Here is a 16,157-nt window from a genome sequence, read left to right as displayed (position 1 = left end):
CACACACAGTATTTAACAGCGGTACACAAAAAGAGACAAATAATATCTACGAGAGTCATGCTATTAAATGTCCAAAGCAGGGATGGAGAGTGAGCTAGTGAGGTAGGCTGCAGTGGGTTTGCTGGTCAATACATATACTGATCATTTAACCACAGTAATGGTGGCCAGTAAATCAATGAATAAAAATGTAATAACAAATTGTAGACCTTTAATATTTTCCAACATGCCAACAGAAACTTTACTTAAGTACAAAACATTTCAGTGTTAACTTTCTCTTTATCCCTGGTTGATGTACATGTCAGAGCCTCTTCAGTGTGGATGGGGTACAGCATACATTTTCAACAACAGACTGCACTTCCAGAATGTGTTCTTTACTCTGTTGAACTCTTGTCTTCATTCCTCGGCACAGAACATGGAACCACCGTTGACATGCAAAACATTCAATCTAAAACAAAACAAAGAGGAACACGTTATAAATAATATCAAATATCAAAGCAGTATGACGAATTAGCCATCCATTGTGTTATATCATAAATTGTATTACAGCCTAAATTACAGGCACTGAACCATTTACAGGAGAATAATAAAAGTAGCATATAGGATCCAACCCTATCACAGAGTGAATAAATGTAGAGCATTTGTAGACTTTAAGATTTTTTAAAATTAAGTGACAGTTTCATCAGTATGTGCTTAAAGAAAGTCATATCACAAAGATCACAGATGACAGTGCCCACCAAGTCCATGACAATAGAGAATGAATTGTAAGCACCAAAGTGTCTTGGAACTCCCTCTCCCGGATCCGGGAGAATTGTCATCAACTGACACTAATTAGCATAACGCAACGGACAAAAAATATCACTAGAAAATATTCATATTCATGAAATCACAAGTGAAATATATTGAAACACAGCTTAGCCTTTTGTTAATCACCCTGTCATCTCAGATTTTGAAATTATGCTTTACAGCCAAAGCAAGACAAGCATTTGTGTAAGTTTATCGATAGCATAGCATTATGCCTAGCTAGCAGCAGGCAGCTTGGTCACAAAAATCAGAAAAGCAATCAAATTAAATCGTTTACCTTTGAGCTTTGGATGTTTTCACTCACGAGACTCCCAGTTAGACAGCAAATGTTCATTTTGTCCCATAAAGATTATTTTTATAGCCGAAACACCTCCGTTTGTACTTCACGTTTGGTTGAGAAATCCACCGGAAACTGCGGTCACGACAACGCCGGAAAATATTCCAAATTAGATCCATAATATCGACAGAAACATTGCAAACGTTTTTTATACTCAAACCTCAAGGTGTTTTTCAAATATCTATTCGATAATATATCAACCGGGACAGGTGGCTTCTTAGTAGGAAACACTCTTGAGAGCCTCCAGCTGACCACTGACGCAATGTTGTCTTTCAGGCTCATTTTTCAAAATAAAAGCCTGAAACTATGTATTGTGACAGACACATTAGGGAAGCCATAGAAAAATTAAAATCTGGTTGATATCTCATTCACTGCTCAATAAGGAACGCAGAGCTTTCTAAATAAGAGTCTCTTCCTGATTGGATTTTTCTCAGGCTTTCGCCTGCAATATCAGTTCTGTTATACTCACAGATAATATTTTTACAGTTTTGGAAACTTTAGAGTGTTTTCTATCCTAAGCTGTCAATTATATGCATATTCTAGCATCTTGTCCTGACAAAATAGCCCGTTTACTTTGGGAACGTTATTTTTCCAAAAATGAAAATAGTGCCCCCTAGTTTCAACAGTGTGTTTGTCAAAATAATATCTGAAAATGTCAGATGTTGAACATAATAAGTATATTTGCAATAGCAATTTATGATATATGCAGTTGAGGAATATTCCATGTACCAACACTACATGTAGGACAAACATAAGACATTCCCACATACAGTATACACATACATAAGGCATTTTTCAGCTCTGATTTTACCACTCAGAATCCAGAATGGATATGGGGCAGCACAGGATGTAATACACCCTTACAACAATCTACTTCTTGATCTTCTTATCTGGTAAACTGCTACTTTGTGTCAAGAAAAGAGCCCCAATTAGGGGTGTGTGTACTCCAGTAAAAAAAGGGCTGGTTTAGATTAAAAACTATTGCCCTGTGTCCCTGTTCATAGGGGCATGAGAGACTAGTCAGTGGTAGAATTAAGTTGGCACTTCATTGGCCCAAACTCCCACAAGGTTGAGGTTACTCATGGACAGTAATTAGTATTTGTATTTTGTTGCATTGACGCATTGCGTCCAAGAATAGAATCCAAACTGTTAGGAAATATTTGTTCCCATAAATACACTTTAGTCAGACTGCCAGACTGTGTAAAAACTTCATGATGGGGCCGGCAAAGGAGTTCCCATTGACTAAACCCCACAGAGCCAATCAGGAGAGAATACATACAGGTCAACGGTGCCAATTGAAAGTCAAGGGGTGTGTCTGTGCCTTTTGGATTACTCTCTCTTTACAGAGAACCCCTGTGGTTCAAGTCTGCTCTGCGCATGTCTGAAAGTGACAGCCAGCAGCCAAGAGAGTTTTTCACAGTATGTCATAACAAAGTATTACACTTATGAATGTATGTAAAATGCTAATATGTATTAGATCCAGTACAATGGAATAACTAAGACCTGAATTTGAATGCAGCATGTTCCGATTCCTCCTTCTCTTTCTGTCCTGCAGGGTCAACCAAAAACACTTGGCCTGATGGTTCATGCAGATACTGGGGAAGCAATATAGAAATGTGTTGATCCCTTAAATGATTTGACTATTAAATCACCCATATCACAACCCTCATACCTCTTCACAAAAATGTACCTAAATCAATTTTGGAAAAAGGATTTGACTCACAATGAACTTCCAGTAGTTCTGGTTCACATTCAAGAAACTCATGACAGCATTGTAGTTACTGAAGTTCACCTGAAATAAATAATTTCACATGCTTGCCACTAAGCCCCCCAAAAATGTATCAATAGTTAATCCTTTAAAATTCCACAAATAATTAAGCATAAACTAAAATATATAGACATTTCAGAGAATATTGGTTGGTTAGAAGGATTGTTAATCAAGATTTAAAACATTCATTTGCCTTTGTTTTTATTTGTCTAATATGTTCTGGCTACATGCAATTTAATGGGTCAAAAAAGTGTGTTATTGCTGACAATACTGTATTTACGTGGACACATCTTCACTATTTACTTTAAAGTGGCAGAATAAGGGCCATAAATATTCAAGTGTACGTCATCAGAAACATTCAACTCCAATTCCAGTTTCCTGCCTTGTTCAGGGGCAGAACGACTGATTTTTATCTTGTCAGCTTGGGGATTCGATCTTGCAACCTAACCACTAGGCTACCTGCCGCCCCTAATCTAATGTACTTCTATGTTCATCCTTCATACTGTATGAATTTTTTCCCCAAGAGATGTTGAGAATTGTGATTGAAAAAAATGCTCATTGTCATGTTATGACTAGTATTTATTACCTCACCCACAATCAATTTATGGGGCTGCAGAGTTTTAAACTGAGAATGATGAAGAAGGAAAGAGGACTTTGTAGACCTCACAACAGCAACCACCACCTCGCAATTGTTTCTTCGCCACAGAGCTGTGATCTGCAATATGCAAATTAAACACATTTAGAAGAGTTATTGTCCGCTTAAACAAGAACTGAAAACAAACTATCACAATTCTTTAACATTTGGGGGAAAAAACATACCTGGCCTGCAGCCTCGTTGTCTTGGAGTGATGTTGCCTCAACCCTGCTTTCATACATTCTTGTGGTGTGCCTTCCCTGCTGGTTTCTTTTTACCCTTCTTCTTTGGCTCAGGTAATTGTCTGGGAGGCTGGAAATACTTTGACCTGGACTTGTGAGGTGAGTATTTTCTTTATCTCTTGGCCCACTGCTCCTCTTACTGGTCCAACAACTTGTTGCGGTAGAGGGATTTAGTGAACAGTGATTCTGGCAGGTCATGTTTTATTATGTGCTCCCTATACCTTCCTTAGAGGGAGGCATGCATTTTCAAAATTAATTCAGCTGGACGGAGGAATTTCTTATTTTGCAAAATGGAATGCTTCAGGATCCAAAACCACTGTTCCACATAGCAGTTGTTGTCCCGTGACTTCACTGATTGCAATGTTGTGTTGGTCACATTACAATATCTTGTAAGGTCACCCAGCAGTATCCCACTCCATATGGGGGAAAACGGCCATGTAAGTTTCCATTAGAACATTGATTATCCCAGGGCAGAAAACTATTTTCAGGCCCTGTCTGTGTCTCCTGCAGAAGACTGCGAATGTTTAAGAACTGACATAAATTCACGTGTGAAGGGAGATTGTCCACATATTGTTTTATTTTTTGCTGACATGACAGTTAATGAAAAAGTGCAATCTCTCATCACGTCCTCCACTTTCACCTTCTCGGACTTCAATACTCTCATCTAAATGCTTTTGTGATTCATCCACAAGATTACTTTTATGTTGTGGTTTGAAAAGCACACACTTGTCTAAAGGCATTGAGTGCCTTGAAGAAAGAGGTGCTGTTGAGCAACAAGGCAAACCAAAAAGTTTCAAACTCTTTGAGCCCATTGTCATTTGTTTTCTTCCCAAATCCCCGGGCAACAGCCTTAAGGATCTGGGCAGAGCGCAGATGGAGCACTGTGAAGTCTTTGCAATCTTCTTTTTCCTCCAAGGAAACTCTGCTGTGGGCTCTGTTTAGATAAGAAGTGATGCTCTCTTTGTTAAATGAGAGCAATACACTTCCAATCAGCGCCCAGCTGAAATCAGCCTCCACCTGTCTCATCTTGCAGCTTGTCATTTGTGAGCCCTTGCATACTGTTTCCATTAACCAAAAGGTTATTGTTGGGATGGAGTGCTGAACACTAATCATCTCAGATACGGGGAGGGGGGGTTTATCCTTGCCCATTCCGGGCTGAACCAGAGCATAGTACAGAACTCTTTTACTTTGATTGCTAATCTTAGACACAATCTCACCAGTGGCATCAAGATGAAGAGACACTGGACTGCGCTTTCTCAGATGTTCAACTAGGATCTTCAAACCCTCTTCTGTGAACAAGTGAATGCCAAATGGCTCGACTTGGAGGTGCTGCATGTATCCAGATGTAGTAGCTGAAGTTGTGGCACGCTCCTTCAAAACCTTTTGTGCTCTTTCTGATTTCAGCCCCAATCACTTTGAGAATATCTTTTGAAGGGCTTCTTGTAATGTTGCCTGCCAAAATCTCCTCTGTACGTGTGTTTTTTAACTGTCTGTAGTGCTAGCTGCGGTCACCTTTTTGTGCTGCCTTTGCTACTGCACTTCTGATATATCTTACAGGCCTACATCTTCTCTCACTTCGTTAGTGTGTCACCTCACCAAATCTGAATACCATGATTTGACATATTTGCTATATTTTCTAGGCCTTTTTTGTCGTTTAAACATGTATTATGCTTTACACGACTGAAAGGTGCAGGAGGCCGAGGTACAGAAGTAAGGTGAGGCTTTTTTTCCGGATGTGACTAGCTTTGATTTGCTGGTATTTGAATGCCAAGATGCAGCATGGATTGACCTTATTAAATTCAGAATAAAGCACATCTGTCCATGGATGTTGTACATTTGAGGAAGCCTGGTAAAGGCTCTATTTTCTTCCACCTGTCCATCTTCATAGAAATGTCAAATTACTTTGCCCCCTGGTCTTGGTCATTCTTTTAGCATCACTCACTTATTCTGTCCCTGTCTCTGGAGTACTCTTCGTCACGTTGTGCTTGTATGTCATCTTTCCTGTCCTCCAGAGCCTCTGCTTCACCTTCTGTCTCTGGAGTAATGATCTAGTTGCTGTTGACTGAATTTCTGCCATCATCAATATTTCCCTTTCCATTGTCATCTTTATTTGCCAGTTTTTTAGAGTTTCTAATGTGTTAACTCCATTTTCTTTTTGTGGTATGTTTTCCGTAAAGACATTAAAACTTAGTGATGAATTATGTCGATAGCTTTTTGTATTTCTGAGTGACGTAAAGGTATCAAAATATAAGTTGATCATTGCACAGGAAAACAACTAGTTACAACGTGTAATTGTGTTGTGAATGTTATACATGTTGGTGTTACACAAAAGATGTGACAATTTATTTTTCCAGCTAGAAATAGTAGGCCATGCATCAAATAACTATTTTATCAGAGAAAGGAACCCTCAAATGTACTATTGCATTTTGTAAGTTGTCTGCAGGTGGCTTGTTGTGAATGCACTCAAATATCAAGTCATTGTCAGGTTATGTAAACTGAGTGCTAATACTCACAGTAGAAGGATTTGTCTTAATGTACTGTGTATGAAAGTGATGCTATGAAAATGATTATTTCACATTATCAAGCTCAATGTGACTGACAAATCACTGCCTATTACTGTGATTAAAAAGAGCATATGAAACATTGTTTTTCATGAGGCCTACCTGTGCGCCTTCCTTTACGCACCTCTGTTCGAACACCAAATGAATTACAATGTCATCTTTTCAATAAGGGCTGTGAAAGGCAGACTGGACTCGAGGCAAAGAGCTGGGTGACAAATGAAAATATTAAACAAACTTTAAAGTATGCTTTAGACTAACAACAACCAGCTTAGTGACAACATGACAACTAATATCACAGTACCATGCAGCTGTATGCGCCAACGACAAAGGACAGTTACACGTATTTCCAAACAAAAGTGGACAAAAACATGACAATAACTATTACAAACAGCAGCAAATATTGCATGCAGTGCCTAAGGTTGACCAGTGTACAAGCAAACATAACTGTATTCACTATTTTAAAGGCCATCCTCAGGCAAATGAGTCCGGTACATCTGGATCAGAACCAGGTTATTCTCCAGTGCTGTGACCCTCATTAAAAAAAAGTCCTGAAAATAGTGATGACTCTACTGCCACTACAACAGCATCCTCCTCTGTCCATATCCCACAGCTGACTTAACATTTACCATTGCACTGAGCTGTAGTATTCCTTCATACATCTGTGAAAGTACTTTTACAGGTCCCAACAAGATTTTTATGTTGCAAAGTCTAAATAAACAGAACTAGTTAGTAGTATACGTTTATGTACCAGGGAAAACAAAACTTGAAATGACTTTGAGTCACACAAAAAGCTTAGTCTTTGATATTTAAACATAGTATGGACAAAAACACTTTTAGACCTACAAGCTAAGAAGGCTATGGATATGGGAATCTCAGTTGTCATGGTTCTGGGGGCGTCTACAGCTAGAGGGCTCTCATGGTTCTTGAAGTGTAGACAAATGGTAGAAGGTTTGAGGGTGTTATGAAACAGGAGTGGTGCTTATAACATAATGACACCTAACTAGAGCTAGACTGAAAAGGCATCAATACCGTCCACAGCAGGACCTGAGAAAGCAAGAAACTGGAGACATTTTATGCTAAAATGATAACATTGACTCTGAATTTCAACAGTTACACAGTCATTGACTGTCCTATTGAAGCTTGAGGACTGTTAGAAAGGAATGTAGGGACCATCGAATATCCTGCGTTGTGAGATTGTAATATCCTGGGAGGGTTTGAGGATACAAGGGGGTCAGACATATAATAGTAATCACTGTTAACTACTCTATCAGTCAGATACGTGTGATATGAAGGTAGAGTCAGTAGACATTCTTAACCTTGTTTGAGGTCAGTAGGTCACATGACCAAGGAGCTATTGACATTTTAGAATTCATGTAAAATTGAGTGAGATGAAACTGGACAAACTTAAGGGTGTGCAATATATAAGGGTAGTCAGCATACATTCTGAACCTTGTTTAAAGTCAGGTCACATGACCAAGGAGCTATTGAAATGTTAAAGTTTGAAAAATTCATGTAAAATCAAGTGAGATGAAAATGAACAAACCAAAGGGTGTGCAGTGTGTAGGCCCACTGAGTATACATTCTGAACCTGGTTTGAAGTCAGTAGGTCACATGACCAAGGCACTATTGATATTTTAAAGTTTGAAAAATGTATGTAAAAACATGTGAGATGAAAATGAACAAACCAAAGGGTGTGCAATATAGAAGGGTAGACAGTGGACATTCTGAACCTTGTTTGAGTCAAGTAGGTCACAACCAGGGAGCTATTGAATTTCAAATGTATAAATAGTTTGTACTTTGTTTATGCTCCCTAACTAATTCAACTAGGAATACAAAATGCTGCTCACATTTCCACATGTTTATTAGCTTTGGAATGCGAATTAATGTCCAAATCGTGAAAATAGGACCTGTGCAAAGTTGTGGTTTGAAAGCTCAAGTGGTTTGAAAGCAATTGAGGTTTGAAAGCGTTGAATATCCAACTTGAAACTCTTTACCTCGGTTCCAGTTTTCACATGCAAAAAAGCGCTTTTCGGGAGTGTTCAAAGCATGCCATTCCCGAGAGCAGCATTTACTTTTTCAACTCAAAGCAATGAGCCTAATCAATCCTCCATAACATCTAAATAAATCATAAACAGAGTAGGCTAATTAGTCCTTAGTTTTGGGGTTATGCTGAGGTAAAACAATTTGGCTAATCTATATATCCAAATCCTATTCTTGAAGATCAAGGGGTATTAAATTAATTGGAATGACCGGAAATCTGACAGTCTGAGCACTGATGGGAAGAATTGTGCGTTCCTGGTGTAACTCGGGCAGTTGTCATCCTGTACCCATCCCACAGGTGTGATGTTCAGATATACCGATCCTGTGCAGGTGTTGTTACACGTGGTCTGCCACTGCGAGGACGATCAGCTGTCCGTCCTGTCTCCCTGTAGCGCCGTCTTAGTACCGACATTGCAATTTATTGCCCTAGCCACATCTGCAGTCCTCATGCCTCCTTGCAGCATGCCTAATGCACGTTCACGCAGATGAGTAGGGACCCTGGGCATCTTTCTTTTGGTGTTTTTCCCCCAGAGTCCGTAGAAAGGCCTCTTCAGTGTCCTAAGTTTTCATAACTGTGACCTTAATGGCCTACCGTCTGTAAGCTGTTAGGGTCTTAACAACCGTTCCACAGGTGCATGTTCATGAATTGTTTATGGTTCATTGAACAAGCATGGGAAACAGTGTTTAAACCCTTTACAATGAAGATCTATGAAGTTATTTGGATTTTTACTAATTATCTTTTATAGACAGGGTCCTGAAGGGACGTTTCTATTTTTGCTGAGTTTAGTAATTAACGGATTATGTTAAGAAAGTAACCTACCCAACCCTGGGTGGAGGCCACATGCTGTAGCTCTTCTGGTGTGATACACAGTACTGCGGATGTAAGAAACAGTTATACTTTTACTTTCATTTACAATTGTCCAACTTCTGTAGAGCTATCCTTTGACTCTATACAGTACCTTGCGAAAGTATTCGGCCCCCTTGAACTTTGCGACCTTTTGCCACATTTCAGGCTTCAAACCTAAAGATATAAAACTGTATTTTTTTGTGAAGAATCAACAACAAGTGGGACACAATCATGAAGTGGAACGACTTTTATTGGATATTTCAAACTTTTTTAACAAATCAAAAACTGAAAAATTGGGCGTGCAAAATTATTCAGCCCCTTTACTTTCAGTGCAGCAAACTCTCTACAGAAGTTCAGTGAGGATCTCTGAATGATCCAATGTTGACCTAAATGACTAATGATGATAAATACAATCCACCTGTGTGTAATCAAGTCTCCGTATAAATGCACCTGCACTGTGATAGTCTCAGAGGTCCGTTAAAAGCGCAGAGAGCATCACGAAGAACAAGGAACACACCAGGCAGGTCCGAGATACTGTTGTGAAGAAGTTTAAAGCCGGATTTGGATACAAAAAGATTTCCCAAGCTTTAAACATCCCAAGGAGCACTGTGCAAGCGATAATATTGAAATGGAAGGAGTATCAGACCACTGCAAATCTACCAAGACCTGGCCATCCCTCTAAACTTTCAGCTCATACACGGAGAAGACTGATCAGAGATGCAGCCAAGAGGCCCATGATCACTCTGGATGAACTGCAGAGATCTACAGCTGAGGTGGGAGACTCTGTCCATAGGACAACAATCAGTCGTATATTGCACAAATCTGGCCTTTATGGAAGAGTGGCAAGAAGAAAGCCATTTCTTAAAGATATCCATAAAAAGTGTTGTTTAAAGTTTGCCACAAGCCACCTGGGAGACACACCAAACATGTGGAAGAAGGTGCTCTGGTCAGATGAAACCAAAATGTAACTTTTTGGAAACAATGCAAAACGTTATGTTTGGCGTAAAAGCAACACAGCTCATCACCCTGAACACAACCTCCCCACTGTCAAACATGGTGGTGGCAGCATCATGGTTTGGGCCTGCTTTTCTTTAGCAGGGACAGGGAAGATGGTTAAAATTGATGGGAAGATGGATGGAGCCAAATACAGGACCATTCTGGAAGAAAACCTGATGGAGTCTGCAAAAGACCTGAGACTGGGACGGAGATTTGTCTTCCAACAAGACAATGATCCAAAACATAAAGCAAAATCTACAATGGAATGGTTCAAAAATAAACATATCCAGGTGTTAGAATGGCCAAGTCAAAGTCCAGACCTGAATCCAATCGAGAATCTGTGGAAAGAACTGAAAACTGCTGTTCACAAATGCTCTCCATCCAACCTCACTGAGCTCGAGCTGTTTTGCAAGGAGGAATGGGAAAAAATGTCAGTCTCTCGATGTGCAAAACTGATAGAGACATACCCCAAGCGACTTACAGCTGTAATCGCAGCAAAAGGTGGCGCTACAAAGTATTAACTTAAGGGGGCTGAATAATTTTGCACGCCCAATTTTTCAGTTTTTGATTTGTTAAAAAAGTTTGAAATATCCAATAAATGTCGTTCCACTTCATGATTGTGTCCCACTTGTTGTTGATTCTTCACAAAAAAATACAGTTGTATATCTTTATGTTTGAAGCCTGAAATGTGGCAAAAGGTCGCAAAGTTCAAGGGGACCGAATACTTTCGCAAGGCACTGTATATGAACTGTCATTGTCCTGGAGCACAGCACTCAGGTGAAATAAAGTACTCTACTCAATTCAATCTAGCTGGACAGAAGATATTGATTCTTGAAATACAGCCAACCATTAATCACATAGAAAAGCACATGACAAATCCTCAAGTTTGCATAGATCTTTATTTTTTATAGAATCTATCAATTAAATAAAAAGGACAAATTTAACAAGAGCAAAAAAAAAATCTTTAAATTACAAGAAAATTACACTGCACCATATATAGTACAAAAATAGGCCTTATTTTAGAGTTCTGTCCCATCTAAGGTAGTCATTCTTTTACATTATTCATAGGTCACTGTTTCTGTAAGGAATAATATGTAGCCCCAGGCCAAAGACTTGATAAGGAGAGGTGTGGAGAGGTGGACAGAGCTGGATGGTCCGTATGTCCAGAGCTCTGTTTAACCCCCATGAGTGTGTTTCTTCTGTAGTTATAACACACACACAGCCTCATTCAGCCCTTTAGTGTTTGGGGATGGGATACATTCTCAATCTGCTCCCTCCACATCCAACCCTGCATCTCAGCATACAGAATGTCTCTGCTCCACCACCGTCACCAAGCAGGGGGTGGAGAGGGAAAGGTCTCTGCATTAAAAAGCAGGAATAACAGAAAGGGCTAAAAAAAAAAAAAAAAAAAAAAAATTTTAAAAAGACAGTCATCTGATTTATGAATCAATGCATATAGAAAACCTCAGATTGCGTCATCTCCCTAACTCAGGCTCAGCAATTTGAAGCAGAACTGTACACAACTCTAAATTGCCCTGTCTTTGGTAATGCCAGAAACTCTGCTGCAGTCAGATGTAGTATTGAGGCTGCACTGCAAAGGGCGCAACCTCCTCCCCAGCAGCTGTCCGTTTCCTTAGACATACTGTTATAATGCAATAGAGATTTCCACATTCAGGAGTGACCAACTTAGATGAAACGGATGTAAGTGGGGGAAGTACGTTGGGACATTCAAATGATTGCCTCAGCCGCGGCTCAACTAGAATTCTGGTAGGAAGAAAAATCTCTTAGGATTTATCGGTTACTTCATTTTAAGGGAAAAAAGTATCATCAATGACAGCATTACTGCACCTTACATCAGCCAGGGCTAAATGGCACACTATTCCATCTTTGTAATAATTACATATTTTGCTCAAAGTTGGCCGTCATTACTTTGCATTCAGAGGATAGCAACTCCCCAACATGTGTATTGAAGATTAAGTCTTCCTCAGCAATTACATAAGATTTAAAGCACAGGGATCACCCCCCCCCCACCACCTTAAAAAACAATCCTGAAAACAATATATTCAGAGGGCATAAATCAGGATATATTCATTTACATTTAAGTTGTGCCAAGACAGAGTAGGGGAGGAGAGAGAGAGAGAAATAACAGAGCGAGAATGCAGCCCTACAGCCCTGGCACTGTAGATAAAGACATTTCAGTCTTATTATTACTGTAGAAGTGTAAATCAGTGAAAGGAAAACTCCGGTTCGGTTCAATAGAAATATCCTTCTCTGAAAAGCGTTCACATTTGACCTATATAATCCTTCATCATCGCTATGTAACACATACTCTGCTGCCGTTGCTGTGTGATCTGAGTGAGGACGGGATGAGCAGCTGCATCAATCTTTTATGCATTTATGCCTCTCAGCGAAGCCCCCTATTATCTGCTGGAAATGAAAAATAACTTCAACATAAAAGAAAAAAAAGATGGATGGATCCAATATTTGTCCAATGGATGAATTAATGAGGTACAGAAGATTGTAGAAGGAAGATATGCAGCCAAATATTCACTGAAGTTTTTCAATAAAGACACAGTTTGAATAGAAAAAAAACTCCCTTGGAACACTTCTGAGCTGTAGTGTCATTCAGGATATAATTCATTGGCAAGTATATGAAACAGATTATCTGTAGTTGGCATCGACACCCCTGATGACGACTGGAGAGAAGCAGTGATCAGTCTCATAGACAGATAAAAGATGTTAAAAGAAGTTTGCTTATTATAGCCAACCTCAGTTCTTTAAAGAACAGCAGACAGGGAAACTACATAGGCCAACCAGTATCATAACTCAGCTGACAAACACAAGCACATCCTTAGTATTCCTAATGTGGTCATTCCTTCCTTTTGCTCAACTGCTCACACACTTGGCCGGCACACACTCAAGACACACAAAAACACAGAAGACCAACATAGTGCAAAGTGTGTGTGATGAACAGCATTAAAAGAGCAGCAGAGTAGAGAGAGTAGAGTGCCCCGTCTGGTAATCATGGCCAGACTGTGTTATTCTCTCCTCTGCAGTGCGTAAAACCCTTCTCTCTATCACACACTCCCCTCACTACCTGTATAGCTGCTCAGAGAAACTCTTGTGTTAAAAGTCACTTCTACTGTACTGAGCCCCATCCACAATACATCTCACTAACACGCTCACCCTCAGAAGCTGAGCAATTAAAAGACTTAAGTGGAAAGCCAATTGAATTAGTCCTAGGTACTTTTTTCCTTGGGAATGGGGTTTTAATCAGAGGCAATATTATTTTGGTCAAAATTCTGAGGCCCAGTAAAGTGTGGCGGCCTAGCTGGGTGAACTGCTGACCTATCTTTGGAGATCTGGCAGCGAGCGAGCACTCGGCCCGAACCCCCCTCACTGGGGGTAGAGTGAGCGTTGCTAGTCTCATGGACTCATAGCCTTGTATCCAGCCAGAGCTGAGAGAGAGACAGTCATACTGCAGCATGGACACTCCGCAGCTCTGGGAGGGCCTGGGGCTGATTCACCAAAACCGTGGGACTTTGACGACTCCACTGTGGCTTCTCAGAACCTGACCCTACCCCGATCTTACTGTCCACTCAACACACACACACAGTGTACCCCCAATTTACAATCTCATCTGGCTACTGCACTGGAACTGAAGGAGGAAAAAAAGGGAGAGCGCAAACAATAATGGTTTGTTTATTGTGACAGGGAAACCCTGGAGCCGTCCGGGAAATGGGCTGTGTTCAGAAAACACTCTGTCTGATGGTGATTGAGGGCGAAAGGGCACGGAGAGACAGTTTAATAGAAAAGCACCCGAGTGTGAAGCGAGCGCGCCCAGGCCATCCCTGTTCTGCGTGACTCCAGTCTCGCATCACGTCACCCACTACAGAGTGGAACACTAAACCTGGGGAATGAAACCCCATGAGAGGAAGAACGAGGGAGTGAAACAGGGAAAGAGAAACCAGAGGGGAACATGAGGACAGGGAGCCCGGAATTAGACGACTCAGAGTGATTGGGGGAGAGGCTGTCGAAAGAAGGAATTTGAAGACAGGAGGGGGTTAAAGAGCACTTTGTGTTTTGATAAAGGCAGTCTTCTCATTGTGGACGTCAAACTCATCATTGTCGGAGTCAGTGTTCACCCCCTCGTCGCCCCACACTGTAGGGATACCGCGGTACGACACCATTCTGCTGCTGCCCCCCAGGCCGAAGCCCCCCCTCAGGCCTGAGCCGGCCTCCTCCAGTGAGGGCAGTTTGGCCAGGACTCCAGATCTCAGCTGCAGCAGAACGAACACCCCAGCGAAGGTGGCCATGATGATCATGCAGCTGAGCACGGCGATGGTGACGGGCAGGCGGGAGCTGAGCTCTGGGCGGGGACCGGTGTTGCCCTGGCCCACCATGAAGTTCCCGGGGGACTCCCTCTGGATCTGGTTGAGGTGCAGGCAGGTGCTGGACACAGGGTCCAGGTGGCTGTGAGGGGGGCAGGAGAGGCAGGCGCTGGGGCTGAGGCCGCTGCAGGTCAGGCAAGGGGGTTGGCAGGGCAGGCAGGAGGGGACCGAGGCTGGATCCACAGAGTTCCCCATTGTGTAACTGAGGAGCTGGGAGCCTGCGGTGTAGCCGGCTGGACAGCCCCTCACACAGCCCTGCTGGAAGAGGTAGTAGCCACCATTGCACTCTACATACAATGAGACAAGAGGAGAAACAGACATTTTAGTACTGCTGGTGTTCAAATTCTTCATTTAACGCAGTTAGTGCACAACCACCGGTAATAAATAGATATAGTTTACACAAAGCTTCAAATATGTGAACTGTATTTGAATAGTCTGCCACGACAATCATGCAGCACATTACACATCGCCTCATTCTGGGGCATTAAAATCATGAGCCTGTGAATGTGCCCTCAACTTAAGCTGCATAATGTTGATGTAGCTTCTGCTAGAATGAACAGTTTCCTGCCGCAAACTGTTTGGAGTGTGAATGTGTTGATGAGCTGTGCAGATTGTGTGCCGAGACAAATGCAACGTGTGTAAATCCCTCATCAATCTGAGGAGAAATGCACTGTAGCATATCTATGCCCTGAGCCGTGCTTTGCCAACCCAGTTGGAAATAATATCGCAGATATATGGACTTTCTAATAAGCTCTGAAGCATTTATCTGTACTAAGTCTGCACATCCATGTGAACAGTTTGGCAGTGGCATTAGTGTGTTATCACTGCAGCACCCTGTAACTCCTTATCTCCCCCAATGATTTGGAAAGCTAATCTCACACACACAGCTACTGAGGCTCCACACCTCCCCTCCGCATCCACCCAAGGCGCATTCCCTCCAGCCTACACGGTCAGACAGGCCATTACCCCAATCTAATTACTAGGTTCATAATCAGTTGTCATTCTCGCCCTGTTGAAAGACTTGAAGTGGGTGGGAGAGAAAGGAAGGATCAAATGAAAGGGGACAGCAGGAAAAGAGGAGGACAGAGGAAGGAAGAGGGGAAGAGGGTGGGAGTAGTGACAGAGTGTTGAGGGAGAAGGGGTTGATGACAGAGGAAGGAGAGGGAGGAAGAGAGAGGAAGAGGGTGGGAGTAGTGAGAGTGTTGAGGGAGAAGGGGTTGATGACAGAGGAAGGAGAGGGAGGAAGAGGGTGGGAGTAGTGACAGAGTGTTGAGGGAGAAGGGGTTGATGACAGAGGAAGGAGAGGGTGGGAGTAGTGACAGAGTGTTGAGGGAGAAGGGGTTGATGACAGAGGAAGGAGAGGGAGGAAGAGGGTGGGAGTAGTGACAGAGTGTTGAGGGAGAAGGGGTTGATGACAGAGGAAGGAGAGGGAGGGAGGGAGTAGTGACAGAGTGTTGAGGGAGAAGGGGTTGATGACAGAGGAGGGAGAGGGAGGAAGAGGGTGGGAGTAGTGAGAGTGTTGAGGGAGAAGGGGTTGATG

General features: G+C 41.8%; 1 protein-coding gene across 5 annotated transcripts in view; it reads right to left on the bottom strand.

Annotated features, from left to right (window-relative positions):
• Positions 1 to 245: 245 nt before the first annotated feature.
• The window catches only part of LOC135559543 (furin-like), a 118,797-nt gene continuing 102,885 nt past the window's right edge, over positions 246 to 16,157 (bottom strand). For 4 of the 5 annotated variants that reach the window (XM_065013116.1, XM_065013114.1, XM_065013115.1 and 1 more), the window contains one exon: positions 11,107 to 14,904. In XM_065013116.1, the coding sequence (XP_064869188.1) occupies positions 14,291 to 14,904 (614 nt within the window). In that variant the 3' untranslated portion in view covers positions 11,107 to 14,290. Of the gene's footprint in view, positions 446 to 11,106; positions 14,905 to 16,157 lie in introns of those variants that run through there. The other variant, XM_065013118.1, reaches the window with a different exon arrangement.

The sequence above is a fragment of the Oncorhynchus nerka genome, linkage group LG28, assembly GCF_034236695.1.
Source record: "Oncorhynchus nerka isolate Pitt River linkage group LG28, Oner_Uvic_2.0, whole genome shotgun sequence".
NCBI classification, from domain to species: Eukaryota; Metazoa; Chordata; class Actinopteri; order Salmoniformes; family Salmonidae; genus Oncorhynchus; species Oncorhynchus nerka.
The sequence above is the reverse complement of the archived record's forward strand: the minus strand, read 5'-3'. Positions and strand labels throughout refer to the sequence as shown.